Source organism: Telopea speciosissima, chromosome 2, assembly GCF_018873765.1.
Source record: "Telopea speciosissima isolate NSW1024214 ecotype Mountain lineage chromosome 2, Tspe_v1, whole genome shotgun sequence".
Taxonomy (NCBI): domain Eukaryota; kingdom Viridiplantae; phylum Streptophyta; class Magnoliopsida; order Proteales; family Proteaceae; genus Telopea; species Telopea speciosissima.
The window spans coordinates 4930156-4957912 of record NC_057917.1 but is presented as its reverse complement, the minus strand read 5'-3'; the positions used below and the strand labels follow the sequence as shown (position 1 = coordinate 4957912).

General features: G+C 38.8%; 1 protein-coding gene across 1 annotated transcript; it reads left to right on the top strand.

The window, feature by feature from the left end:
* The first annotated feature begins 114 nt into the window (after positions 1-114).
* LOC122652828 (protein RETARDED ROOT GROWTH-LIKE-like) lies at positions 115-26183 on the top strand. The gene is made up of 7 exons (XM_043846699.1): positions 115-575; positions 653-764; positions 15896-16055; positions 18634-18782; positions 18875-19026; positions 25531-25645; positions 25765-26183. Exons 1-7 carry the CDS (start codon positions 157-159, stop codon positions 25903-25905), a joined length of 1248 nt encoding a protein of 415 aa, XP_043702634.1. The 5' UTR covers positions 115-156; the 3' UTR covers positions 25906-26183.
* Positions 26184-27757: the final 1574 nt, after the last annotated feature.

Here is a 27757-nt window from a genome sequence, read left to right as displayed (position 1 = left end):
AAAATAAAAATAAAAACACTTCCCTTTGTGTTCCACATCATCGTTTCTCGTTTCGCAGGTGTCGGTGACCGTCAACTGTTCTAAATTTCTAATACCGAAAGCAGTGGCAAAGAAGAGGTAGAAGCTGAAGCGGAAGCTAAAGCTGAATATGTTTGAATGAAAATGTTGCGAAGCCGTTCGATCCACAAGTATTTGAGCGCGGCGATGCTTCGAATATCTCCTCCTCCTTACTCACCAACGGCTTCGGCTTCTAGTAGACAATTCTCCCGCGCAAACCCTTGCTTTGTGGCGCCAGACTCTCCTCATTCTCTCTCCACTACAAGAACCCTAAATTTCCAGCGAAATGTTATTCCCTTGATACCAAAGCTTAGAAACCACAGTTTCAGTTCCAACCGTGCTGTCTTCTTTACTGTTCGATGCCTCTCTTCGACTCCTTCTGCAAGCACATTGGACTGGAATGAACCAGTTTCGTGCTCCGAGATTGGCGATGGATATAACAGCAAAGTAAACGACGACGTAAACGTGGAGGAGACGACGCCATCCATTCCTGTTAGAGCTTATTTCTTCTCCACAAGGTTTTGATCTTTTCCATTATCTTGATGTTAAGCTTTTATTATGTTATTGTTTATAATTTATTTTGATATTGATACAGTGTTGATTTGAGAAGCTTAGTTGATCAGAATAAAGCCAATTCCATTCCACCTACTTCCCGCATGACCAATTATGTGGTCCTTAGATTTGGAGTCACTAAATTTGATGCAAATGTGAGTCTTCCATTTTAAAATTTCAAACTCTTACTCGCAACCCGTTTGAAATATTCTGTTATTGTGTTCATCTTTTGGGAATAAATTACCTATGGAATTAACATTGATTCATGTCGATTTCTCTATGAAATTATCAAAGAGATTTGTCTATTGTATTTGACGCTTTGTTATTAACTCAAAATGTCCTGTTCATAAGAGGGAGCAAGAAAGATATTGTGCTTAACGTAGGAGGATGACATTTGAATGGTGTTAATGGTATATATGATAACCATAGAGAAAATAGTTCGACACATAAATAAGCAAAATCTAGACATGTTGCTGCCTGGTTTAGGAGAAGGAATAGGATAGCAAAGAGAGAGAAAGGGGGGGGGGGGGGATCAAACACTAGTGGGTTCTGAAAGTTTCAATTGTGGTCATGCTTACATCCATAACAACACTTCTTATACCTTAAGCAGCCTTATGAACATGCGAGTAAAATTTTGCGGTTTGCTGGACATAAATATCACCTATACCATTACCACCATTCATATGTCATCCTCCTTTATTGTGAAAGAAAAGAGATTGACACTGAATGATGCAAAGGACAGATGTAATGCTCTATTGTTTGGAGAAAGAATATTGCAAGGAAAGAAGACAAATGTAATGCTCTCTGGTTTGGAGAAAGAATATAGCAAAGAAAGAGAAGGGGGGGGGGGGTGATCAAATACTAATGGTTAGTGGGGGCTCTTTCTGGTTCAAGACATGGTTTGTGACAGATCACTTATATATGTTAAAGCTGGAAATTTGAATTTTAATCAGTGTTTATTATCCCCAATAATAAAAATTGTTATACCTTAAGCAGTTCGCTGAACATTTCAATCAGCTAAGAAGAGTTTTTTGCCATTAGACTAACCTGATTCTTGGACTGTCATGACTCTTTCATGTTCAACGCCTCCTCAATTATGTGTTAACTAATGTTTTGGCTCATGGAGTTTGAGATTAATAGGTAATGTTTTTAGTTAGCTCTTATTTTTCATCTCTCATGGGGCTAGAGTGCTAGACCAATGGTTCATTCCTTGCCAACTTCATATGGAATTCTTATGTCCTGAATAATGAGGGTGATGCTGTTGCATTAGACATTAGTCCTGTATGGAGGCCTATGCACAAGCTGGGGGGCTGCAGTCCAATGGGCTGAAGTTGACCTCTGGGTAGTTATATCATAGGTTGGGCCTTTTATTTTTTTGGGTTTCATTGTAATAGGCCCAAGTTATAAACCCATAAGTGGGGATAAAGTTAGTACACGGGATTAGTTGTTAAGTGTATGATTTAGATTAGAATACTCAATAGCTAGATAGATTGTTTTAAGTTTATTTACTTTATTGAGTATGTGAGTGTGATTAGTAGTCTTTTTATGAGTCAATTTAGAAATTTCAGTAGGTTTTTATATATGTAATACACCGCCATCAATTAGTGATGATTTGAGTAAAGAATATGAAGGTTTTTTTTTGTTTTGTTTTGTTTATTTATTTATTTTTTAACGAGTTTTGGTGCTGTTGATCATTGCATATGAGATTGGTATCCCAAACCCGATTTCTTCTGTTCTCTTATCCTCTCTTCTTCCTCCCAAGAAGATCGATCTGATCTCTTTTCCATTCCCTTCCATTGATCTAATTTCTTCCCTTGACAATGCAGTTGCTTCCTTTATCTGATATCTGATCACAGATTTGATCGATGGGCCTACTTGCATCTGATATCCATCATTTGGATTCTCAGTTTGCATTAGAGGGTCTCTTATTCTAAATCTTAAAAAAGTAAGAACTTAAAAGGAAGTGAGGAACAACTTTGGATTGTATACTTGGATAACATCATAATGGTTGATCATCTCATCTTTAGGTACCAGTTCTTATACCTAAGATTTGTTTACTATATAGATTACTAGAAGCTTGATCTCTTATAAGCATCTAGTGGTTACCCCTCTTGATTTTTATAGCTTAATTCTAGAGTGACCCTTTAGGATCTTCGCTCCAAGAGCATGTATTTTATTGAATTTAGCTGATTTGCCTTCTGCTGGGCTTTTTTGAAGGAGCTAAGTGATGCATTACTTAGGCGATGATGTTGGACAACAAGGAAATGTCCCAACTCAAAACCTTTGGAAATATATTATATTAAGGGAAGAACTCAGCTCTGAGGGCGGGTCTCAGCATAACAGTAAGGTTGCTCCATTGTGACCAGTAGGTCACAGGTTTGAGTCAGGAAACAGCCTCTCTGCGAAGTGGGTGTAAGGCTGCATACATTATGACCCTCCCCAGACCCTATAGTAGCGGGAGCCTCGTGCATTGCATACGCCCTTTTTTTAAGGGAAGAACTAATGTAAGGCCAATTAGAAGTAATTAACCCCAACCCCAGGCAGCAAGCAACTCCCTTGCTGCAGGCTTCTCTAATCAGAAAACCAGAATTGAAAATATAATGGATTGAACCAATAGATGTGACTTAGTTGTAGATCGAAGGATGATCTTAAGATAGGGAAGCAGTCCTCCAAAGATGGCTGAATTCTGATGGCCTGATATGGAGGTCTGTAATCGCAGCAGTAGAGACTTGGGGATCAAGTCACTCGATAACTTCAATGGAAAAAAATCTGGTATCGATCAGGTCCGTGGTCTGATCTTCCACAAGTACGGATTGAGTGGTCCTCTTGAATGGATGAATGCAGTCACCAAGCTTGATGAAGAAAGCCCCTTTCGATTGCAGAATATCAGTTTTGAAAATCAGCAACAAAAATAGAAAGAGTGGGAGATGGAGGAGATTTATTTGAAGGATGGTGGAGGTAGGGATAGGTGGCTATCTCAGCCTGGGTATCTCACTCTCACAGCCTCTCTCAGGACAATCAGATTGCAAACAGCAATAAATTTATTTGTTCAAATTGTGGGAAGCTCTCTCTCTCTCTCTCTCTCTATATATATATATATATATATATAGCCCTCATGTCTGAGACAAAGAAAATAGAAGTTAGAATCTAACTAGGACTCCCAACTTGGATTCCCAATTAGGTTTACAACTCAACATAAGTAGGAAACTAAATAAAAGTCTAATAAAACCTAACATCAACAGCCCATGATTTTTCTGCTGGTGTAGGGTAATCCGTACACCTACTAATGTAGCTCTAAATAGGAGATGGATCCTATTAGAGGCCAAACAACAGGATCTAAATAAGGTGCTGGTTTGGCTAGGCAGTTTGGGGCTGTTTAGGGCAAATTTAGGGTTTAGGCTAGGGTTAGGGATGAATGTGATACATGGTAATGATCAGCAGGTCTAGGGGATTATTTTGATATAAAAAAAATAGGATTTGATTAGGTTTTATAATTCTGCAGATTTAGGGTTAGGGTTTTGGGTTTTAGAAATTAGGAAAACTACTAAAACTAGGGTTTTGAGTGGGATCTAAGGGCTGGGGCTGAGGTCGAGTTTTCTAAACAGGGAGGGGGATGTTCGACTGTAATATGAACGTTTTCTGATGGCTGAATAGGGTTTTACAGAATTTAGGTTGTTTAGGTTTATAGGGGATGAGGGGATTTTAGGGTTTGAGTGATGGGAAGGGGCAGCAGCTTAGATCGAGTATAGGGGGTGTTGAGGAGGAGCTGTGGTCAAAGAATGAGAGGATTCTGATGAGGGAACAGGTCTGGACAGAATTAAGACTAACTAGGGTTTATGGGAATTCAAATTAAAAATAAAGGGATCGAATGGGGAAGGAGAAGGAATGAAAAAAACAGAATTAAACTTCAAACTCACTACAAGAATCCACCGGCAGCAGCTTGACAATTGAAGGAACCTCCCGATCGTCTCGATGCAAGGAGTCGCAGGAATCCACCCACCCTATCCACCTTGAAATCCACAAGGATGCACTCACAAAGGAGCAGGAACAGCAGCAGCAGCAATCGGCCAGCAGTAACAGTATTTTTTAATTCAAATTCAATGTGGGGGAGCCCTCCACGATTTAATATATTTATAATATGGCTTTATGCCAAGTCCTAGTACAAATTAAAGTCTTCTCCTTCAAAAATCGTGGAAGGGAGAGATTTAATCTAACTTAACTAATTTAAAACAGTAAATTGACTAAGATACCCCGAGTAACTTAAATTAAAAGACATCTAACTTAAAACAACTAATTTAAAAGAAGATTCCATACTAGCGAATAGGATATAAGGACCTATTAACCAATAGGAACACTTCACTTAAATTAGACCAATTGAACCAATTGGGTGCAACCAATTCTAAACCGGTTCAATCTAAAAACAGGAAAATAAACTAAGTATGGAAAAATAATAATCCTAATCTATGGCTCCCTAATCAAGCCCCAAGTTCACGGCTTCTTCTTCTTCCTACTTGGAGCTGCATCACCTACCCTACACCTATGGTGCTGCAGGTGTATGAATCCCTACACTTGCGGCTGTATTTTTTTGGAGCACAGCCTAGATACATCAACTCCCCCCTCTTAAAATGATTTGACTTCTATGAATGGATGAATGACATGAAACGCTCGTAGAGGTCCGGATCAAGACGCTTAAAGTCGTCGGTGTGAATCCAGGTACTATCAATCTCGGGCGCCCTTTTCACTTGTCAAGGAAAGAGTAGTAGCTGTTACCCCTCTGCATCATAGTAAATTTATTGTCAAGAACATTTTCAAACATGTCATCGGTAGGAGTGGCAAATTGTGGGAGTCGCAGGGCATGCTCAATGTCACCCTCGTCAGAATGGTGGCCTACATAGTACATATAGAGTAAGATCAGCCACGTTGAAAACATTACTAATTTTTTTAGATGGAGGAAGTTCTAGCATGTAGGCATTGGTTCCAATGCGTTGCAGCACTTTGAAAGGACCCATTTTGCGAGGATGGAGCTTGTGATTGGCTTCAGAACACTGTTCACGTGAACAGTGTCACAGCCCCTATATTGCCTTGGTGTGAATGCTACTAGAAGATCCTGTGGGGCCCAAGACCAGATCGTGTGAAGACTTTTTAATCAGGGTCAATTTTGTCTATGCTTGGGGATTTAGGAGTTAGTTTAGTTTCTATTTTAATAGTTATTTGTTTCTATTTTCTGTTTTAGTAACTTAGTCAAGTAGACTTTCTATTTCAGTTAGTTTCTAATTCAATACTGGTAAAACAAGTCTTAGCCATATAAGAAATTGCTATTTCTTTCTATTTTTGAGTCATCCCCTTGAGTTTATTTATATGTAACACACTAACAGCCGATAGAGGCTCCCCACGATTTAGTGAATTATTGAGTATTGCTTTGAGCAAGTTTCTTATCCCATTGTGAGGATAAAGGGCAGAGGGCCTGGCTGGTGAGAGCCGAATCTCCTTATCCCTTCTCTCTTCTTCTCCTATTTTCTCTTCTTAACCCACTCGATCTCCTTGACCTGCTGCTCTCTGTGACTTCTGCAACTGCTGTGAAGATCCTTGAAGGCTGCAGTCATTCTTCAATATTCCAAGTTGTTGCTGCTGTTGCTGATTCAACAAAAGGGAGGCTACACGCACCCTACGATTACTGTCTTGCCCTGGGTTTTGCTGCAGACGTCAAGTTTGTTTCTCTTTATTCCACCATCAGAACCTGCTGAGATTTGGAACACAAAGCGAGGGGGTGTGGTACTGCTGAGATTTGGAACACAAAGCAATGCATCAGGGCCTCCACTCAATCCAGATTTGAGTCCAAGTTGTTGGCTGGTTTGGTCTGCAGGGCTTAACTTTCTATTTTGGTGTCACCCTCATATCTCTCAACCTAACCATAGGAATTGGTTGTGATTTCCAGCAAGACTTCCCATCACTACAAGCTCCACTCAACCCCAGTTTCAGCCTCTACTGCTGGCTGGATTGTTCTACAGCACTTACCATCTAATTCTGAGTTTTACCTTCTATTTTCAAGACCAACTCAGATCTCCACTTCTGACCATCAGAATTGGACCAAACTTGGAGCACATATTCTACCCACCAAGGCTAGCCTTCGATCAGATTTGGAACCCATTCCCACTGCTGGTTTGCTCAGATTTGATTACTTTCTAATTCTGTCCTTTGCTGCTATTTTGATTTTTGGGTTTATTTGGGGCTAGGTTAACCCTAATCTAGTCTTACATTACTCTGCCTCTATCATGCTCCTGCAAATTTGTAACCGGTTCGTTGCCCTAGCAAGCCGTATTTGTCTCGCCTTTGCTTTTGTCTCTACGTCAACAGGCATATACACTCATCACTACTATAATAGTATTATATACATCCTTTGATGCAGGGTGTCTCTTAGGCATTGCTTCCTCAAATTCCTCCCTAGCCTTTTGCTTGTGCAACTTCCTTTGTCTTCCTCCCTTCAAGAGGACAACGATGGCCTTTTGCATCTCACAGGGACCCTAGGACATCTTGTCACATCCCTGTAACCACCAACTAAATGCCACTTCAGTCTTGTGGCCCCACTTCCCATGAGCTTCTTCCCATAATAATTGCATTGTGATTTTGTTTTGCCGTTACCAATGGGTGTACCATGCTTCCATGCAGTATCTCCCCCTAATCAGCCATTTGGAACCTTCTGTGGGATAACCTAGAGGGGGGGGGGTAAATAGGTTATCACTAGTGAAATATGAGTATTTTAACAATTCTTTCAATTTGACCTTAACTTGAACAAAGTAAAATAAAGAAGATGCTCAAAAGAGAAGGACACAAGATTTTATAGTGGTTCGGCCAACCCAGCCTGCATCCACTCCTCTCAACCTTGAGAGAATTTCACTAGTCTCTTCCTTTCAATACAATAGGTGGGAAGAACGCCTTTATAATCATTTTACTAGGATAAGAGAATCCTTTGCACACCTAAGTCAGTCTAGGTTAATGCAAAACACCTTGCTCATCTAGAGTTACCCAATTCAAGAACAAGAACAAAATAGAATTGTTGAATTCCGTGGATACTGGCTTAGTCAATGTGACTACAGTCATTCTTTATTTATAATATGATAGGGAACATTTTAGAATAGGTACAAAGACATTATTACCCCTAGGACAATTTTATCCTTGAACCCATATTACAATACTCTCCCTCAAGTTGGTGCATACATGTCAAACATGCCCAACTTGCTAATTATAGGACTAAACAACTTGCTAATTATAGGACTAAACAACTTGCTACTAAGTCCTTTGGTAAGAATATCAGTCAGTTACTCACAAGACTGGATAAATGGAATACAAATTACTCCTTGTTCCAATTTTTTCTTGATAAAATGCCGGTCATTCTCAACATGTTTGGTACGGTCATGTTGGATCGGGTTATGAGCAATATTGATTGCTGATTTGCTGTCACAGTAGAGTCGCATAGGAAGATCAACACCTAGACCCAAATCTTGAAGAAGACCTTTGAGCTAGAGAAGTTCACATATACCTTGTACCATAGCTCTAAACTCAGCTTCAGCACTAGATCGAGCCTTCACTGCTTGTTTCTTGCTTCTCCATGTAGTTAAATTTCCTCCAACAAAGGTGCAATATCCGGATGTTGACTTTCTATCATCGGGGCTAGCTGCCCAATCTGCATCAGTGTAGGCCTCTATTTGGAGCTGACTATGTGGAGAATATAAGACTCCTTTTCCAGGAGATGACTTTAGGTACCGTAGTATCCTATATGCTGCCTCTAAGTGAGAGGAGTGAGGGTCATGCATGAATTGACTCACGACACTCACAGCAAATGTAATGTCTGGTCGGGTATGAGAGAGATATATCAACCGACCAACTAATCTCTAATAACTAGTTATCCACAGGGTCACCTTCCTTGCTCTTCAAGTGTGTGTTGGGCTCAAGAGGAGTATCTGCCGGTTTACAACCAAGCATCCCTGTATCATTTGCCAAGTCAAGAGTATATTTTCTCTGAGAAAGAGATATGCCCTTGACTAAATAGGCAACCTCAATCCCCAAGAAATACCATAACCTTCCCAAATCTTTGACTTCAAATTCCGTGCCCAGATAAGTCTTCAACTTCTGAATCTCTTGGGCATCATTTCCCGTGATCACTATGTCATCTACATAAACAATCAAAATTGTGACATGCTGTCCCACCCTTTTTACAAACAACGTGTGATCAACATTGCTTTGTTTATAGCCATTTGCAACCATGGCTTTATGGAAGCGACCAAACCAAGCCCTTGGTGACTGCTTCAGGCCATATAAGGCCTTCTTCAACTTGCATACCTTTCCTTGAGTCTCTGGAGTAGCAAAACCAGGGGTATTTCCATGTAAACATCCTCTTCCAACTCTCCATGCAAGAAGGCATTCTTCACATCAAGTTGTTGGAGATCCCAACCTTGATTCACAGCACAAGAAATGATGACTCTCACTGTATTCATCTTTGCCACAGGAGCAAAGGTCTCTTGATAGGCAATTCTTTGGGTTTGGGTGAGCCCTTTTGCAATTAATCTTGCTTTATATCTCTCTACTGAACCATTTGATTTGTGCTTTACAACGAACACCCATTTGCAGCCAACGGGTTTCTTTCCTAGTGGAGGAATCACCAAATCCCAGGTTTGATCTTTCTCAAGGGCATGCATTTCTTCATTCATTGCATCTTTCCAATTTTGTTCGGTTATTGCTTCCTGCCAATTGTTAGGGATGGTAACAGAGGATAATGAAGATAGCACGGAAAGGAGTTAGAGAATTGTATGACACAAAGTTGGAAATTGGATGTTGTGTAAAACTCCGCTTTGGTTTCCGAATAGCAACGGGTAAATCAAGACTAGGATTAAGAGGAAGCTTACCAGGGAGATGACTAGGAGTAGGACTTGGAGTAGGTACTGATTGTGTAGGAGCAGTGGTGGTGCTCTCTTTGTGCCAAGTTCCATGAGGAGGAAAATTCGTTCCTCGAGAGTAAGTCTTCAATTCTTTCAATTCTCCAGACTCCCCCTTGGACCGTTTGCTGCTCATTTTGTCCAAGTTCTTGTTCCTGACTTGTAATCCCATCCTCCAAGTCAATAGAAACATCCTCTATAGTAGGTACATTAACATCTAGAGGAGCAATCAGCGGAACCTCTTCATCACCTAGAATCTCCCCCTGGAGAGGTACCAGTGGTGTAAAGTAGGCTTCAGATTCCCGAAAGACCACATCCATGGTTATAAACAATTTCCTGGTAGGAGGATGATAGCATTTATACCCCTTCTGGGTAGTCGAGTAGCCAAGAAAAACACACCGGAGTCCTTTGGGGTCGAACTTCCTGTGAACATGGTGATTTCGGACAAACACCACACGACCAAATACTTTGGGAGGCACAACAAACGTGGAGGATCCCAACAGAATTTCCAAAGGACAGCGGCCTCCTAAGACTCTGGAAGGAAGCCAATTGATAAGATAAGTGGCTGTAACTACCGCATCGACCCAGAAACGAGGAGGAACAGCCATAGCCAACATGAGAGAGCGAGCCACCTCCAACAAATGCCGGTTCTTGCATTCAGCAACCCCATTTTGAGCAATAGTTTCAACACAAGATATCTGATGAATAATTCCATTGGAATCCAAATAAGAGCGAAAGGCACCATCCATATATTCCTTGCCGTTGTCAGACCGTAAGATCTTCACCTTGGCATCGCATTGGGTTTGGACCATCTTATGAAATAATGTGAAACAGGTAAATACATCACTCTTGCTATGCATCAAGTAAACCTAAGTCGTGCGGCTGTAACAGTCAATAAAGGTGACAAACCACTGAAATCCAGAAGTAGAAACACATCGGCCAAGGCCCCACACATCAGAATGTATCAAACTAAAGGGAGACATACTTCTACTATCAGAAACAGGATGAGCATTTCTAGTTTGCTTTGCCAAAGTGCAAACATCACAAGAAAAATTATTCGGATTACATCGTTTCAATAAACTAGGAAAAAGAATTGATAAAACACCCAATGGGGAATGGCCCAAACGACGATGCCAATTATTCAACTCAAGTAACACAGAAGTAGGATTAGAAGACGGAGACTAAGATGTCAAAGCTGCCGGTGAACTATCAAGCACGTACAGACCACCAACCACCTTACCACTTGCAATTGTAAGACCCGTTACCAAGTCTTGGAATAGACAATCGCTCAGAAAAAATATCACTTTGCAGTTTAAATCCCTTGTTAAGCTACTAATGGACAATATATTAGTAGAAAACTTAGGAACATGTAAGACAAAGGAAAGGCATAGAGAAGAGGTGCATTGAACTGATCCGTTTCCCGATATAGGAGAAAGAGACCCGCCAGCAACACGAACCTTATTATGACCAGATAAAGGAGAATATTTGAAAAAAGGAGAGGAAGAACCTATCATATGGTCGGTCGCCCCTGAGTCAATGACCCAAGAATCGGGTATAACCAAGGTGCATTCCCACCAAATGGAATTCCTGTGGAAGAAGTGGTAGAATGATCAGAGGGCAGAGAAACAGCCGAAGCAGCCAATGAAGAAGACGCAGATGCTGAAGAAGACATGTCCAAGCGAGTCATCATGTCCCAGAGATTTTGCAGTTCAACCACAACTTGGGAAAGAGATTGGTCAGGCTGCTCTTCAGTTGATGCTTGATTGGCATGGGCATTGTTGGAGTGATTGAAACCACCTTTCCCAAGCCCACGGGTATCTGCAGGGCGACCATGAAACTTCCAACAGCGGTCCTTGGTGTGCCAGTCCTTCCCACAATGGTCACATTTAATAGGGGGACGATCACTAGGCACCCGATCACCACTAATAGCGCGGGAAGAATTCCCACAGGATGAAGACTGAGAGCCAGAAAGGAGGGCCGATCGTTCCTGAGTAATGGGAGTAACCATGGCTGTACGCCGACTGTCCTCAGTCGAAAGAATCGCATAGGCATGCCCAAGAGTGGGTAGAGCATCACGATTCAGAATATTGGCCCTGATTTAGTCAAACTCAATATTGAGACCAGCTAGAAAATCAAAGACCCTCAACCCATCTTCCAACTTTTGGAAAGTCGTAGCGTCAACATCACAGGTAGTAGTGAATGTGCCCAAAAAATCCAATTGCTGCCACATGGTGCACATTTTATTATAATATTGAGAGAGGGACAGCTATAATTGCTTAGTCGAGTGGATCTTCTGACAGAGCTCATAACACTGGGCAACATTCCCGACCTGAGAGTAGGTGTCCTGGGCGGTCTTCTAGATCTTGGCAGTCGTATCAAGGAGAAGGTAGCGCTTGACAATCTCTTGGTCCATGGAATTAACCAGATAGGACATGACCAATAAATTAAAATTCATCCATCGATCTTGTGCAATTCCAGCGTCGGAAGGCCTGACAACAGTTCCAGTGATGTAGCCAGAGAGACCACGGGAACCAATAGCGAACAAACAAGAACGAGACCACAATAGATAGTTGTTGCCATTTAATTTAATGGGGCTGGCTGTGAACGGAAGAAAATCACGTTGCGACGTTTCATCGAGGCTAGAAGAAGTAGAAGTATTCTCCGAGTTGTCAGGCATGGTAGCTGGTTAAAAAAAATTCTCAAGAACAGAGAAAAAAAATTGCCCAAAAAATTTAATCCATAGAAAGGCTAAATCAGCCCTTGGCGGGAGTCAACTCACCACCAAGGGTGTAAAAAAAGAGATTGCAAGGTAGGAGAAGGCTCCCGCGAGAAGGAGAGGGAGGTCTAGAGGGGTTGTGGGAGGTTGGAAAGGAGGCAGAGAGGCTGGCGGAGGCCAGGTGGAGTTTGGCAGAGGTGGCGGAAGGCTGGTGGTGATGGTGGAAGGCTGGCGGAGGTGGTGGTTGCTGGCGGAAGTCGAGTGGTGGCTGGCGGTGGTTAGGTTAGGGTGAGATCACGAGAGAGAGAGAGAGAGAGAGAGAGAGAGAGAGAGAGAGAGAGAGAGAGAGAAGAATTATGTCCCATATTCCCAGATGAAGAATTATGTCCCATATTCCCAGATGATTTTTGGCTCTGATACCATGTTGAATTCCGTAAATACTGGCTTAGTCAGTGTGACTACAACCATTCTTTATTTATAATATGATAGGGAACATTCTAGAATAGGTACAAGGACATTATTACCCCTAGGACAATTTTACTCTTGAACCCATATTACAACAAGAATTAAGATAAAGATAAGAATTACCTAGGCAAGAAGTGTGACATGAACTCCTTGCAAGTGTTGAATGATATGAAAATGAATGCACATGTACTTGACCTTCTTTAGATTTTCTTTAGAATAAATGCTTGTGAAGGTCTTGAGTATTGAAGTCAACCTTGAATGATCTTGATGGAGACTACTAGACTTCAACACAATAGAGCTTTGAATGACTTTTTACCTCTCAAAAAGTGATCTTTTGGACTATAGTTGATAGTGAAAAGGTCTGACACATTCAATATTTGTAGAGCTCAATTAATGCTCTAAAAGCATGTGCAGTAATAGCTCTAACAGATCTATTTTTGTCCATCCGGTCGACCTGAAGACCTTACCGGTTGACCGGGCAATATAGCCTTTGGGAAAAACTAGCCGTTGAGGCATGAGCTGGACCATCTGGTCGATGTCCGGTCAACCGGACAGATCTGTGGGTACGTTCCAGCAAGGTTCTACCAGTCTTGATTGAAAATACCCTGTGATTTGGTTGACCAGTAGATTGTTCTGCTTGAATTTTGACAGTCTGACTTTTAGGGACTTGGTCCAACGACTCTCTAGTCTACTCTAAGGTCAAGTGAGGTTCCTATAAAAGCCTCCTAAGGTCATTATGCAATGCATATGATTTTTCATTATATATGTATGCAATTACAATTCTGAGTGCATAAAAGCAACTTCAAGAGGTCTTCAAGCCTTCTTTGCTTCAATTGTTTGTTGCTTGAGTTCTTCAAGAGGTATGACTAAGTCTGGTTCTTCAATGGCTTGATTTTGTATTCTTTTCATTTTTCTTCAAGTCTTGTCCTTCTTTGGAGCTCTTAGCAATCCTGTCATCTTAAAGTCTTCTTAAGCAAACATTAGCTTATATCCATGTATTTGTTATCATCAAAGCATTCATGGAAGGAGGGAAGTGTTTTCCCAACACCTTCTTACATTGTTGTAACAAGAGTGCACACATTATTAACTTTTCCACATCAATTAAAATGTCTAAAACAACAATAAACCTAATTTGTAATTTTCCCTTGTCACATTTTTTTTCCTGATTAAAATTATTATTATTATTTTTAAATGATAATCACCTAATTAACAAAAACAATTAAGGAACAATACTATAATATCACTTTCAAAACACATCATCAAAGTTTTCATGATTTTTCAAACCAATTCAAAATAAGTTTCCATATTTTTTCGTAGTTTTTTGGATTTTATTTAATTTATTTTATAGAAAATAAATTCTAACTCCATGAAGTCGTAGATCGGCCAACGGTGTCTAACATAATTGAAGGCCAACCAATATATCTTGACCCTATTTTTTCTTTCTTCAAAAATTACTTTCAAGAAAATCAAATTTCCATCTAGAAAAAAATTTAAAAACATAAAATCATATCAGACTCCGCGAGGTCATAGATCGGTCTACGACGTCTTACATATAAAAAATTGAAGGCCAACCAATACATATTTAATGAATTTTTTTTAAAGTTATTTTTGGGGATTAAAGGTTTACCTTCAAATTAAAATGTTGTGCAAATCTTCACTCAAATCCTGCAAATGATTGATGTCGATGCGTTGCACTCTGCAAGCCTTGATATAGTGAAGGATTGAAGCCTTTTGGCCAAAATCCGGATTTTTGGGGCTTCATTGCGGTTTCGGTTGAAATGCAGGTGAGAGTCGAATTTTTGAACAAAATTTGACATTATGATCGAAATGTTGTATATACGTAATGGGAATGTTACATTTCGCCAAAATGACAGATATGTTTCAGTCATTTAGGCATTTCGACCTAAATTTTGTCAAAACTTTGTAAGCTTCCTGATGCACATCATGTTTTGTTTTAAGCCAGCTCGAAATCGAAAATTTTTCCAAAAATTTGGTCATTTCAATCAAATTTCGAACCTTGTCTCCAAGACTTGATAATTACTTATGCATCATTGTGAGAACTAACCTCTTAGATTTTTGGGGGTAAGACTTTGCAAGAAAGTGAGTGGTTCTGCTTTAACGGAATTACCTTTGTCTACATTCTGGAGACCACATATAGGACTTCTTGTCTCTGGTCTCTTTACCCATTCCATAAGTTCTAGGTTTCCAAATTCCAAGTGAGCCACCATTGAAATAAGCTTGTTGAAATTGAAACCTAGAAGTTGTGGAATCTAGGAATTGATAACTACCACAGGAGAGAAATCAAATAGGTAATCAGAATACAATCTATTCTATTGCTGTTGGTGGAGAAGTTTCGAACCTAATCAACGGATGTCCAGTGGGCAATTCTGACAGTGACTAGCTTGATGATGGTAGTATGGAGTGGTAAGTGAGGAATACTTTAATTAATGTTTTACTCCTACCCCAATCCATAAAACTTCAACAAGAGTGTTATTCCAGTGGGATTTGACCCTCCTACCCCTATCAATGCTTTAAGGTAAATTAGAGCTCTCATAGTTCTGTGCTTTTTACTAAAAAGAAAAAAAAAGGGAGAAAACTGAACATTTTTAAAGATTGTGAAGAAAACAAGAAAAAATTAATAAAAAAAGGAAAAAAATAGGGGAAGGATTAAAGTTTTTGTTAGATTCTTAGGTTGCTTCTGCGGGTTTGGAGGTCCTTCAGTTCCTTTGAGTGTGTAGCATGGTGTTACGCTTTGTTAAAAGGTTTTTCCTATGTTAATTTGCTGCAAATTAGCTGATATATTGGATAAAAGTAGAAATGTAAGAAATAAAGATCCAAATGCTACTTTTTCGTACAAATGTTCAGGCTTTCTTTAGCTTGTTGTGTTTGTGTATAATGTACAGAGAATCATATCTAGGTAGTTTTTCCTTTACTTTCTGATAGGAGTGCTGAATGCTACATTTATGTGCGTAATTTCATTTTACTATTATCTAAAAGTGTATATTATTACATATTGGCTTCTCATTAATATCCTTGTTTAGAAACTAGATAATAATTTAAGTACATTGTGCTTGACTGTGTACCATGAAGCTGCTGTTTTTGCCCATTTTTTCTGAAGTGCCTAATTTATTTGCATGCATGTCTCGTTGAACTGAATGTTGAGTGCCTATTTCAGGGATCAGAGGCTAGCTTAAGTGGGAGTGACTGCTGTTATATGGTAGTTTTTCAATATGGATCTATAGTGTTGTTTAATGTACGTGATCATGAGATTGATGGCTATTTGAAGATTGTAGAAAGACATGCTTCAGGATTGCTTCCAGAAATGAGAAAGGATGGTGAGCTCTTATATTGGATGGTTTAATCAACTGAGAATCTTTCTTAGCTGTGACATTGACTTTACTTTTCATTTAGATTTCTAAGGGTAGTGAGGGAGTGAAGTTCTATGTGGGTTTTTTGGCATGTTGTCATGGTTAGACTATGGTGTTGGTTACAGCTCCTTATGGCATATGTTTTCTGCCTTATACTGATTTTAGGTCCTGTCTGGTTATATGTGAAGTAAAATAAAAATTTCAATAGTAAAGTGAAGTAAAATGAAATATAAAGAAGTTAAAAGGAACTTTCAATTGGGGTGTTTAGTTGGAATTAGAGTTGATGTAAAATGATACGAAACCATGTGGGTCTATAACATAGAGAATGTAGGAGGTGAATATCACCTTTATAATAAAGGTGATATTCAAAGCTGTAATAACTATAGAGGAATAAATCTTATGAGCCATACAATGAAATTATGGGAGAGAGTAATTGAAACCCGCCTGAGACAAGAACTAATATTTCAGATAACCAATTTAGTTTTGCACCAGGAAGATCAACCACGTAAGTTATTTATTTGCTTTGGAGACTGATGGAAAGATTTAGAGAATCTAAGAAGGATTTCCATATGGCTTTATTATTTTATAGGGCATACCCAATGCATGAGGCTCCTGCCACTGCGGGGTCTAGTGAGGGCCATTATGTCTAGGGATTTACATATGGTATTTATTGACTAAGAAAAAGCTTATGATAGAGACCCTAGAGAGTTAAGTTGGCAAGTGTTGAGAGAAGAAAAGTCTTTTTGACTAAATATGTGGACATAGTTAAAGATAATTATAATGGTGCCATGTCTAGTGTAAGAATTGTGGGGGATGGCATGGTAGTGAATTCTCAATTACAATTGGATTACATCAAGGATTAGCTTTGAGCCCGTATTTGTTTGCGGTAATCATAGATTAGCTGACTAGAGACGTTCAAGATCAAACCCCTTGGTGTACGCTTTTTGCCGACGATATTGTTTTAGTGGATCATGGATGAAACAAAAGCAGGGATGGGTGCACAGTTGGAATTATGGAGATCAATCTTGGAATCAAAAGGTTTTAAGATAAGTAGAACAAAAACAGAGTATATAGTGTGTAACATTAGTAACAATAGGACTGAACGTGGGAATGTGGGATGGTGATAATTGATGATAAAGAGATACTGTGATGTTAAATTTTTAGGTACTTAGGTTCAATCATAAGTAAAAAAAGAGAAATAGAGAATGATGTTGTACAAAGAGTTAGATAGGGTGGATGAAGTGGAGGCCTGGAGGGTTGCCTCCGGAGTGTTGTGTGATCGACAGATCTGTTTAAAACTCAAAAGGAAAATTTCATAAGATACTATATGACCAGCAATGATTTATGGAGCTGAATGTTGGGCAGTGAAAAAATATCGTCTAAACGAAATTAGTGTAGCTGAAATTAGGATGTTGAGATGGATTAGTGGTAAAACTAGAAAAGATAAAATAAGGAATGAACTAATTAGAGCTAATTTAGGAGTAGCTCTGATGCATGATAAGTTGCGAGAAAGTCATTTGAGGTGGCGTGGATATGTGTGATGGAGGCCTTTGAATGCTCCAGTATGGAGGGGTGATTTGATTCAGATTGGATTAGCTAAAAGAGCCAGGATAGGCTTAGAGAAGGTTAACACTTGTTTGAGTGAGGAAAGTTGGAAGTAATGGTCACTTACGGCTTAGCTTGCTTTGCTATAAACTGTTCCCCTAAAAAGCTGGTAGGGTGGTGAATCAGAGCTGGTTGGTAGCCCTTGTACCTCGAAGATGCCTGGATTGCTAAGCTGCAGGAGGTCAGAAGCAGGAGAAGCGGGAAGGGAAGAGCGCAGCAGGGGGGGGGGGAGTCACTGTAGGAGCAGCATTCTAACAAGAGAAGAAGGGCGTCAGACTTGGATAGCTTACGACTAGTAACCAATTTGGCTTTGAATAGAACTGATTTGAAAAAAAGAATCCATGTAGCCGAACCCATTTAGTTGAGATAAAGCTGAGTTGAGTTGCGTTATGTTGTGAGTTAGTTACACAATTATTTATGGTAATGATCAGAATTTTCTATTCTGTTATTGTTTTGATTTTACTTAACTTCACTTCTGACCAAACAGGGCCTTAATGTTTGCATCTAACAATTAGTCTGTCCAACTGATTGTGGTGGCATTCTTTTCTTTCTTTATATATCTATATTACCCTCATCATGTGTTGTAGTTCATGATCTTAACTAGGAGAAAAACCTTGTATCTGTATTCTTGGCATGTTTTTTTTTGGAACAGCAGTATTATGTATTTAAAACTTCTGAGTGAGTTGATCAGTGTATCTTTATAAATTTTTTTTTGTTATTAAGCATAAAAAACTTGAATAAATTCTGTGGACTTGTTTTCCAAGATATCTAGAACTTCTGAATGCTCATGTGTGGACCATGATGTAGTTTATATAATATTATTATCTATGGATTTGTTTGAGTTTCTTTGCTTCCATAACAAGCACGAAGCCCACAGTTGGTGCATTCTGTAAGTGACTATGAGCTTATCTTTACTTGATTTTTATTCTTGACATTGTAGAGTATGAGGTGAGGGAGAAGCCAACTTTACACACATGGATGCATGGTGGTTTGGATTACATAATGTTGCAGCATTTGAACATTGATGGAATTCGTACCATTGGTAGTGTGCTTGGTCAAAGTATTGCTCTTGATTACTATGTTCGCCAGGTATATTCCCGTTTGATTTTTTTGGGTTCTTAAAGTGGACAACACTTCATTCCATTTTTTAAAGCTCCTTGTAACCTTGTTTGCTCCTTTAGGTTGATGGAATGGTTGCTGAATTTACTGACATAAATCGTGGGATGGAAAAAACTGGCACCTTTACCATGGAAAGGAAAAAACTTTTTCAATTAGTGGGAAAGGCAAATTCAAACCTAGCTGATGTGATTCTTAAACTTGGACTTTTTGAGAGGTACACTCTGTGATTCTGGTGTTGTTTAAAAACTTATTATGTGATGTTTCCAGATTATTGCTTGAACTGATCTTGAGGACAATGTTTGAAATTCAAAGGCTATTTCTGAAGCGTCATTATGTGTCATTTTTATTGCTAATTCAGTATTTGCTTCGTTACAGGTCTCCAACTTTCAATTTAATATTACTTTCTCGATGTAGCTTTTCCTTAAATATTGCATGGTTGTACTTGGTTGAGTGAATTTCTCTCTTAATTTTTTTCGGTTTTGCCTTTTGTTTTTGGAGGGGTTTTCTATCGATTTCTTAAAAATTGTGGGCAATCCCACAAGTGTTCTAGCTATTCAATATCTCACTGATGGTGATTATCTTTTAATTTGAAAATAATTTATACTGACATACATGCATCTTCACCCGCTGCAGTCTTATTCTATAATATTATTTGTTTTGTTCTCTAAAAATAAAGAAGGTGATCTTGAGCTTTTTCCAGATACCCTTGTGGTGCTCCTTAAGGTTGAGAAGACTTCAGTATAGCTTGCTTATAGTCTCAACCAATGAAATCAATCAAATTCCAATCCTTACAAAGCAATTAGAACAAATGAACAATATTTTGACAAACCAGCGACACTTAAATTGGTCCAGAGAACTCTAGTGTAATCCAACCTTCACATAACTTTTGGGTTTAATAATTAATACTGAAGCCTAGGCCTCATGAAATCAACAAAAAGCTCTTCCAATAGATGCCTTGTAAAAGCTGATATGCCTTGTGCATTCTTTCATGATATTGTGAGAATCAAGTTATCATGCTGAAACAAGCAAGGTTCGAGAACTCGCGAGATCTCGCCGAATTTCTCGGATTTTCGAAATCTCGAGACGAGATTGCTTGCGAGTCTCAAAAGTGCAATATCTCGGCGAGATCTCGGATCTCGGTTGGATCTCGGTTTCGACCCATTATTTTAACCCACCTACCACTTAAATACCTTACCTAATTGGACAAAACTCGACATATCTCGGCGAGATCTCGGATCTCGGGTCTAGATCTCGGGTTGACCCAAAGTTGAGGCTTCGAGTTGAAAAAAAAAAAATGCACCAACTCGGCAAGATCTCGACTCGTCTCGGTTTTTCCAAGAGTCGAGTTGGCACCGAGACCTGAGTTTTAGTACCTTGGAAACAAGTAGACTGGAGCCAGAGGGGGCATGTATTTGGTAATACAGAGATTGAAGATATGAAGATGGTAGTGTTTGATAAAAAAGAGATGTTATCGTGAGTTTGACGTTAATGAGGTTGAAAGGTTAGGAGGCTCTTGAACTCATGCTGAGCAAAACAATGTGGCAGGGTAGAAAGCTTATATATACTTTATTGAATTGGAGTCTAAAATTTGTCATGTGACCAATTCACATGTTGCCCTTTCTATCCAATTGTTGGAATTGTTAGATAATCCTACCACGTGGCAGAATTACATGGCCATTAAGATTGCCTGCTCTTTCTATTCAATAGTTGGAATTGCCATGCCTTACTTTCTTGCCCTCTTCATATAACACACACTCTCTCTTAGTGAGGAAATTCTGTCATTTCACATGTCTACTCGAAAACCGTGCGAGACAATGACAACAAACGATAGCACGGAACCAAGCTTCAGTTCAAATTATTTTGAAAACCCTTTTTATCCTTGACTTTAAACTTTTGGAAATAAGGCAAGGGATAATCAAAAGAAGGTTATGTTTTCTAAATACACGTATAGAGGTGTCATTCAACTTCAGACAATCCATATATTTAGACATTTATATTTTGGGTTGGGGGGCTGTAGGGTCAAGTTGGGGTACTTTTTTCGGTCAATGTGTATATCATAAAGTAGGGTGACTCATATCTGGAGTTAAAATGGTTTTTTTATAGGTCTAGTGATGTAGACAAGAATTACGACAAACACTATAGCTGCACGCCTAAGAAGAACCAGGCCCATGATTCTTCAACTGAACCTTTGGTTCAGCCGTTCAGGCCAGACCATGCCCATGGTCTGGTTGTTTGGGTGTTAGCTGGAAAACCAAAATTGTGGGGGTAGTTTATGTAGGTTCTATTTTGAGCCTTTAGTAGACACTACTTGGATCTTATGGCATATTTCCTTTTATATCAGTTTCTTATTGTACAAGGTATCCACTACATGCATGGACCTCTTTTATTCACTTTCTATTTTTTCTTCTTAGAGTTCCTACAGACATCTATATAATGTAACGGTCTCAGTGCTTTTACCCACAATTTGCATAGATTAATGAAGCTTGTTTCGTGCTATTGTTTGCTGTGAGATGCAGTTGAGTGGTGAAATGCCCTTGTGGTTAGTACGAGACTGACCAAGGCTATAGTGGGGAATTGAGAGTCTTGGTCATATCCTCCTTTCTTCCTTCCTTCTCTCGTCCTCTTCTTGGTTTCTATTTTCAACACTGCTACAAGTGCCTGACCAGTGAAGCATCTATTCCTCCATACATCATTGTTATTGCTGCTTTTAATAAGCTTGAAGAGGGTTTTCTGTCGATCCATTACCAAGGACTGAGATTGAAGGCTTCTGTCAACAAAGAACAGCTGATAGAATGATGATGCATAAAAAACCAGGGAGGAGAAAAACAATTAATCAAAAGATGGTACATCAATAGCTGAGGGAGGTGCAGAAACATTAATAAAAGACGATATGTCAAAAAACTAGGGTGAGGGAGTAATAAGACGAAGGTCCCACACTAGTGGCAAGATGCCTATTTCTCAAAGTGTCTAGGCTTGCAGAATGAGTGGGAAGAAGTCTATTTTTGATCTCAAAAGAAATGGCTTCCTAGATCTGTTCTATGGTACGGGACGAGGAGGTCCATCTTATTTTATTTCCTTCTCACCAAATATGGTGAATCACAACATTAAAGGCAAACTTACCAATAATGTCAGAAATTGACTTACCACTGATTTTTTTTTATAAAAAATATCCACCTCTGTTCTCTCTGAAAGGAAAGATAGTTCTTTGATGAAGCAACACTTGCTAAGGACCCCTTACCAAAATAATCTAGAAAAAGGACAAGAAAAGAATAGGTGATCCACATTTTCTTAAGAGTCCCTACAAAGACAACAATTAGCAATCGGAAGGTTTCTCTTGAGGAGAAATTCCTGGGTAGGGAGAGATTGAGTCATAGCGTGCCAAGCAGTAAAACTATGCCTTGGAATATTTGAGCTGAACCAGATAATCTTATGCCAAAGGACTTTCTGCGATTTTGATCTAATCAAATTCCAGGTAGAGGTAGAGGTGAATTTCTTTGAAGAATTTGCAAACCATAGGATGGTTGTCAAATCGTCGCCTAGGCATTTGGGTGCCTAGGTCGCCTTGTTGGTGTCACCTTGCTTTTTTACCCTCTCCAACGCCTTGGGTCACCTAGACGCCGTGACAACTACGATAGGACTAAATCACCACTCCCTCTTGGTCTTAACAATGTGAAAGAGAGACTGGACCAAACCTCAATTAAGTTATTGGAAATACTGGACCCTGGACATCAAATTCCATCCTGGATAATAGAGGAAACCTAGATCATCCTATCAGATCCCACATCATATCTGATTCGATCTTCATATCTGGAAATAAGAACATCATTAGATGCCAATTATCAAGCCATAGATAAGTATCACATCCATCATCAATGCTTGAACGAATGATGTCTATACTTAAGAATTTTCCTCCAGGCCCAAGATGCATCAGTTAGGCAATTGGTAGTCCAAATGAAATCTTAATTTAAGTATCTTTAGTATACCCAATCAGTCTAGATACTTTTTTGTCTAGAGTAGACCCTATTTGCCAAATAAGTTTTATGATGCCTGCAATGTTGGCTTCCTATACTCTATGAAGTCCCACTCTGCCTTTATTTTTCGGAAGGCAAACTTTTGCCCAACTAATAGGATGAAGGAAATAGGGTTTTCCTAACCTTTCCAAAGGAAAGAGGACATTAGGGATTCAATCTTAGAAATGATGGAGACCAGAAACCCAAAAACACCAGACCGGTAAATATATGAATTTTGCATGATGAATTCGAGATGGACCATAAAAAAATCTTTCTTTTCCATAATTGTAATCTCTTTCGAAGCCTATCCAAAATAGGGGAACAATGATAAGAAGATAGTTTTGAAGAGATTAAAGGAAGACCCAGATATTTAATAGGGAAATGTCCTTCAGGAACACCCAAGATATCTATAAGTTGGGCTTTGACATCATCAGTAACCCCAAATAAGAAGGCTGTGGATTTAAGAGGATTGATATGGTGACCAGATATATCCGTGAAGGTATCCAAAGCTTCCTTAATCGAAGAAATAGAGTGGAGGAAGCCTTGGCAAAAATCACAAGGTCATCCACAAAAGCTAAATGTGTAATCTTAAGGGCCTTGCATTTTGGGATTGGTTGGATTAGATTCTGCATAGTTTTAACTTCCAAGCACTTGGACACACCTTCCATAGCAATGGACAACAACAACAGAGAAATAGGGCACCCTTGCCGAATGTTCCCCTATTCTTGATAGACTTAGGAAGAGACTTCAATAATAGAAGAGTAACATCCTTTTTTTTTGTTGGTCGACTTGAGCTTACTAAATCAATTATGCAGAATTCTGATATTTATTGGTCTGGGGTTTCTGATCCTATCTCTTCTAAGATTGAGTTAATTATGTCCTCTTTTCTTTGGAAAGGGCAGGAGATCTCAAATCTTCTTCATCCCATGAGTTTGGTTAGGGTTTGTCTCCCAAAAGATGAGGGTGAGCTTGAGCTTTGTAGGGTCATGGAACTAATATTGCTGGCTTTTTTAAGCTTATCTGAAATATTGCTTCCAGAAAGAAGAGCATTTGGGTTGATTGGTTTTATTCTAGATTCCTTAAGTCTGACTCCAATTGGACTATCTCCTGCCCTATAGATGCATCTTGGGCCTGGAGAAAGATTCTTAAATACAGACATCTTGTCTGTGATTCCATTCAGACAAGTATTGATGATGGTTTTGACTGTTTCCTTTGGCTTGATAATTGGCATCCTGATGGTGTGCTCATTCCAAATATGGTGATAGAATGAAGTATGATGCTTGATAAAATGTCTTCTGTTATATATGATGGTTCTTGGCTTCCTGGCCTTAGCAATTCTCATAATCTCATTGAGGTCGAGAATAAACTTCCTAGCATTAGGTTGAGATCTAGAGGTATTGGGGACTTAGTCCATTGGCTTGCTAATTCTCCCAAGAAATTCTCTTCTTCATTTGCTTGGAACTTGGTGAGAGATCTAAATCCCCTAAAGTTTCATGGTGTAAGATGGTTTGGTTTAGCTCTAGTATTCTTATATACTGTTTTATTGTTTGGAGAGCTATGGCCAATTCGCTTCCTACTCAAGAGTTTCTTCTTCAAAGAAGTTTGTCAATCCCTAATTGTTGCCTTTGTTGGATCTCCTTGGAAAGTATGGACCACCTTTTCTTCTCCTGTCCTTTCTCCAATTCTGTTTGGAAAGGTATTCTTATAAAGTGTTGACCCTATCCTAGAGTTATCCTTCCTTTTGACAGAGAATGGCAGTGGATATTGAGAAACTTCAGTGAGAAATAATCTTGCGACACCATTGGTAAGTTGGCTTTTAGTGTTGTGATTCATCAAGTTTGGTGAGAAAGGAATAAAAGAAGATGGTCCTCCTCGACACGTTCTACTAAGTAGATCTGGGAAGCCATCACTTTTGAGATCAGAAACAAACTTCTCTCGATTCGTTCTGTGTGCCTAGACACTTTTAGAATCAAGCTTCTTGCCTCCTCTTGGGATCTTCCTCTAATTTTTTGCCCTTGGTTTTTTATGTATCATCCTTTAGATCATTGTTCTTTCCTGGTTATTTTGATGTATCCTCCTTTTTTAGTTGTTTCTTCTCCCATCTTTTGCTGTATCGTTTTGATGGTTGTTTTATTTCTTTTGTTGGGGGTCCTAAGACACTTGACTAACCCCTTATGCCTAGCCTCTACCCATATTATAGGCCCATTAAAGTGGTCCATTACGAAGGAAACCCATTAAATCAAAGGCCTAACACATACATAACCCAACCCAAAACCTATTTCCAATAAAATAAGCTAATTAGGTGATTTATCTGCATTAGAGGGCTATACTTTAATGATAGAAAGAGATATCAAAATCTTAAAGAGCTCTAAAATTCAGGTTCCTACTGAGAATGGGGAACCATCAGATTAACTTAAGATTCCTACTGAGAATCGGAAACCCAAAACAGAACTGCAGAACCAAAATTAGTGAGTACCCAATAATAAATCAAATTTGGGTCAGTTTAACCTAATTAGCTGGTTGAATATACCAACTAACATGGTGAGCATAAGAATCTGAAGTTAATCTGATGGTTAGATCACCAGTAAATTTGTCAATTCCTGACATGATATTGTTCCAGCTAAGTTAATCAAACTTTCATTTATTTTCGATATATTATTGGTTTATGAATCCTTTTAGCTAATGGATAAACTCTATGGCTTTTGCAGATCAGACATCGCTTGGAAGGATGCTAAGTATGCTCAAATATGGGAGTTTCTTCGGGATGAGTTTGAATTGACTCAGAGATTTGCAAGCCTTGATTTTAAATTGAAATTTGTGGAGGTATCTTGTGATTTAAGACACAAAATTTCATGTTTGCTTCTATTTGGTTACACAGTTCTATTCAAAATATTTTCAAATAAGATGGTCATTCTATTGAAAGGTTTGATGTTTCTCTGCAGCATAATATTCGTTTTCTTCAAGAAATTCTTCAAAACAGGAAATCGGATTTTCTGGAGTGGCTTATCATCATATTAATTGGTGCTGAGATTCTCATCTCTGTTTATGATATCGCACATAAATCAGCAATAACTTCGCTCTAGCCTTTTAAGGTGCTCAAAATGAAATTAAATGAGATTCAGATTGAAGGTGAGACTGTTCACTGTGTATTGAAATTTTGCTGCTTTTTGCAGCTTACTGTGCATATCTTTTTTAGACTTTGGTCAATTTTCAGAATCCACTTGTAGACTTTAATGCAGAGAATCTGTTGGTGCTCATGTTTCATTTTGTGTCAAGGATTCTAAATTTGTAAATATTTGAGATTTTATAGAAATTTTCCTCTCCTCCAAAGAAGAGAGGGTAAAAAAGCATTTGTTCTTTACATGAAGTTTTGCATCGTTTGGTCCAACGATTCCTTTTCTTTCAGGTTTTTTTTTTTATTTAATTTAAAAAAAAATATATTTGCATAATAAAGAAATTGCTCCAGTGTTGCTTAGACTTGGATGTGAGATCATTTCTGTTTCTCCCCCCCCCCCCCACACACACACACACACAAAAAAAAAAAAAAAAACTGAACATTTGCCATTCAGTTACCAGTAAATATGCACGAATATAAGTTGCAAGTTAAGTTTGGTATCACATAAAAATTACCAGTGGTTGTTTTACATGAGCAGATTATGTATTTTTTCAGTTAGATATTATTTCTCAGTTGCAGATGCTCAGTTTATTTGTTTATTAAGGGTGATCCATTCCTAGATTCTATTTCTGGCCCAGAAACTGTTCTGAGTTCCAAATGGTTGTTTTGTATCATTTCTAGACCCCTTATGCAAGGGAAGAAGGAGCTGAAGACATATTTCCGCATGAAGAAATGGGGCAGCAGGCCCCCAGCTGAAGCCTTGCTCGGCTAGGCTATTTTCCAGCCCATCTGGGGCTTATTAGTTACTTAGTTAATTTGCTATTTTGATTCCTAGTTTGATTATGTTTTCTAAGCTATGCTAGGAAATTTTTTTTGGTAAAAGCTATGGTTGGAATTAACAATAAGGATATTTCATAGTTTCAATAGGATTTGGTTTTCCTATTGAGATTAGGAATAGGTATATTTGTTTTTCTATTTAAACTTTGTAGAGCCAAGAGCTCAGTTACATTATTCATTGAATGGAAGTTTTTGCTCTGCAATGCTGAGAGATTCTGATCCGTAGGTGGGAAACCTGAGTTTTGTCTATTTATGTTCATACTCTGTTTTAACTCACTCTGGTACTGCTATATGCTCTAATCGATTATCCCTTCTGTTCCTAGGTATTGATCTTAGATTTGTTTAGTTCTTATTCTCTGATTTAGTTGACGATATTGGTGATTTAATTCTGCTAATAACAACCCCAAAATCTGTGATCTATTCACTTGCGGTTCCCCTGATTTGGAACCAGTTTTTCAACTTAAACCTTGGCTACCGCATGCTGATCTATTGATCAAATTGAGCCCATCTTTTGGGGTTTGCAAGGGTTACCTAGGAGTAGAACTCGACCTAGGTTTTGGGTCATTCTGAGATCTTTAACTGCTGCTACTTAAATCTCCTTGTTACTGCAAATTCTCTATTTCAGTTTTGAAGTTTTTAAAATTAATTTGAATCCAGCCATGTGATTGTTCTCATACTTTGGGGTTTGAGTTGATCTTTTCAAAGGAGGATTCAATCCGAGTCTTATTCTGTTCTGCTGGTTTGATCTGAATCTGAATTTCTGTTTTAGAATTCCTTGTTCTTCAAATTACTTTTAATCTGACCAATAATTCAATTTCATCTTTTGAAGGATTCCTATTCCTTATATTTGTGTTTAATTCCTAGAGATCGATTCTCATCTGAGGGTTTAATTTTTTAGTTAACCTTTAGATTGATTATCGAGTTGGGTTAGCTTGAGATCTTGTCAAGGTGGTTATTCTATCAACCCCTACCTCCCCTATTTT

Excerpts from the sequence above, each read along its gene's own strand:
- LOC122652828 (XM_043846699.1), top strand. The coding sequence starts at position 157 with ATGAAAATGTTGCGAAGCCGTTCGATCCACAAGTATTTGAGCGCGGCG. Across the intron at positions 18,783-18,874 it reads TTGATTACTATGTTCGCCAG|GTTGATGGAATGGTTGCTGA; the intron begins GTATATTCCCGT and ends TTGCTCCTTTAG. Across the intron at positions 19,027-25,530 it reads AAACTTGGACTTTTTGAGAG|ATCAGACATCGCTTGGAAGG; the intron begins GTACACTCTGTG and ends TGGCTTTTGCAG.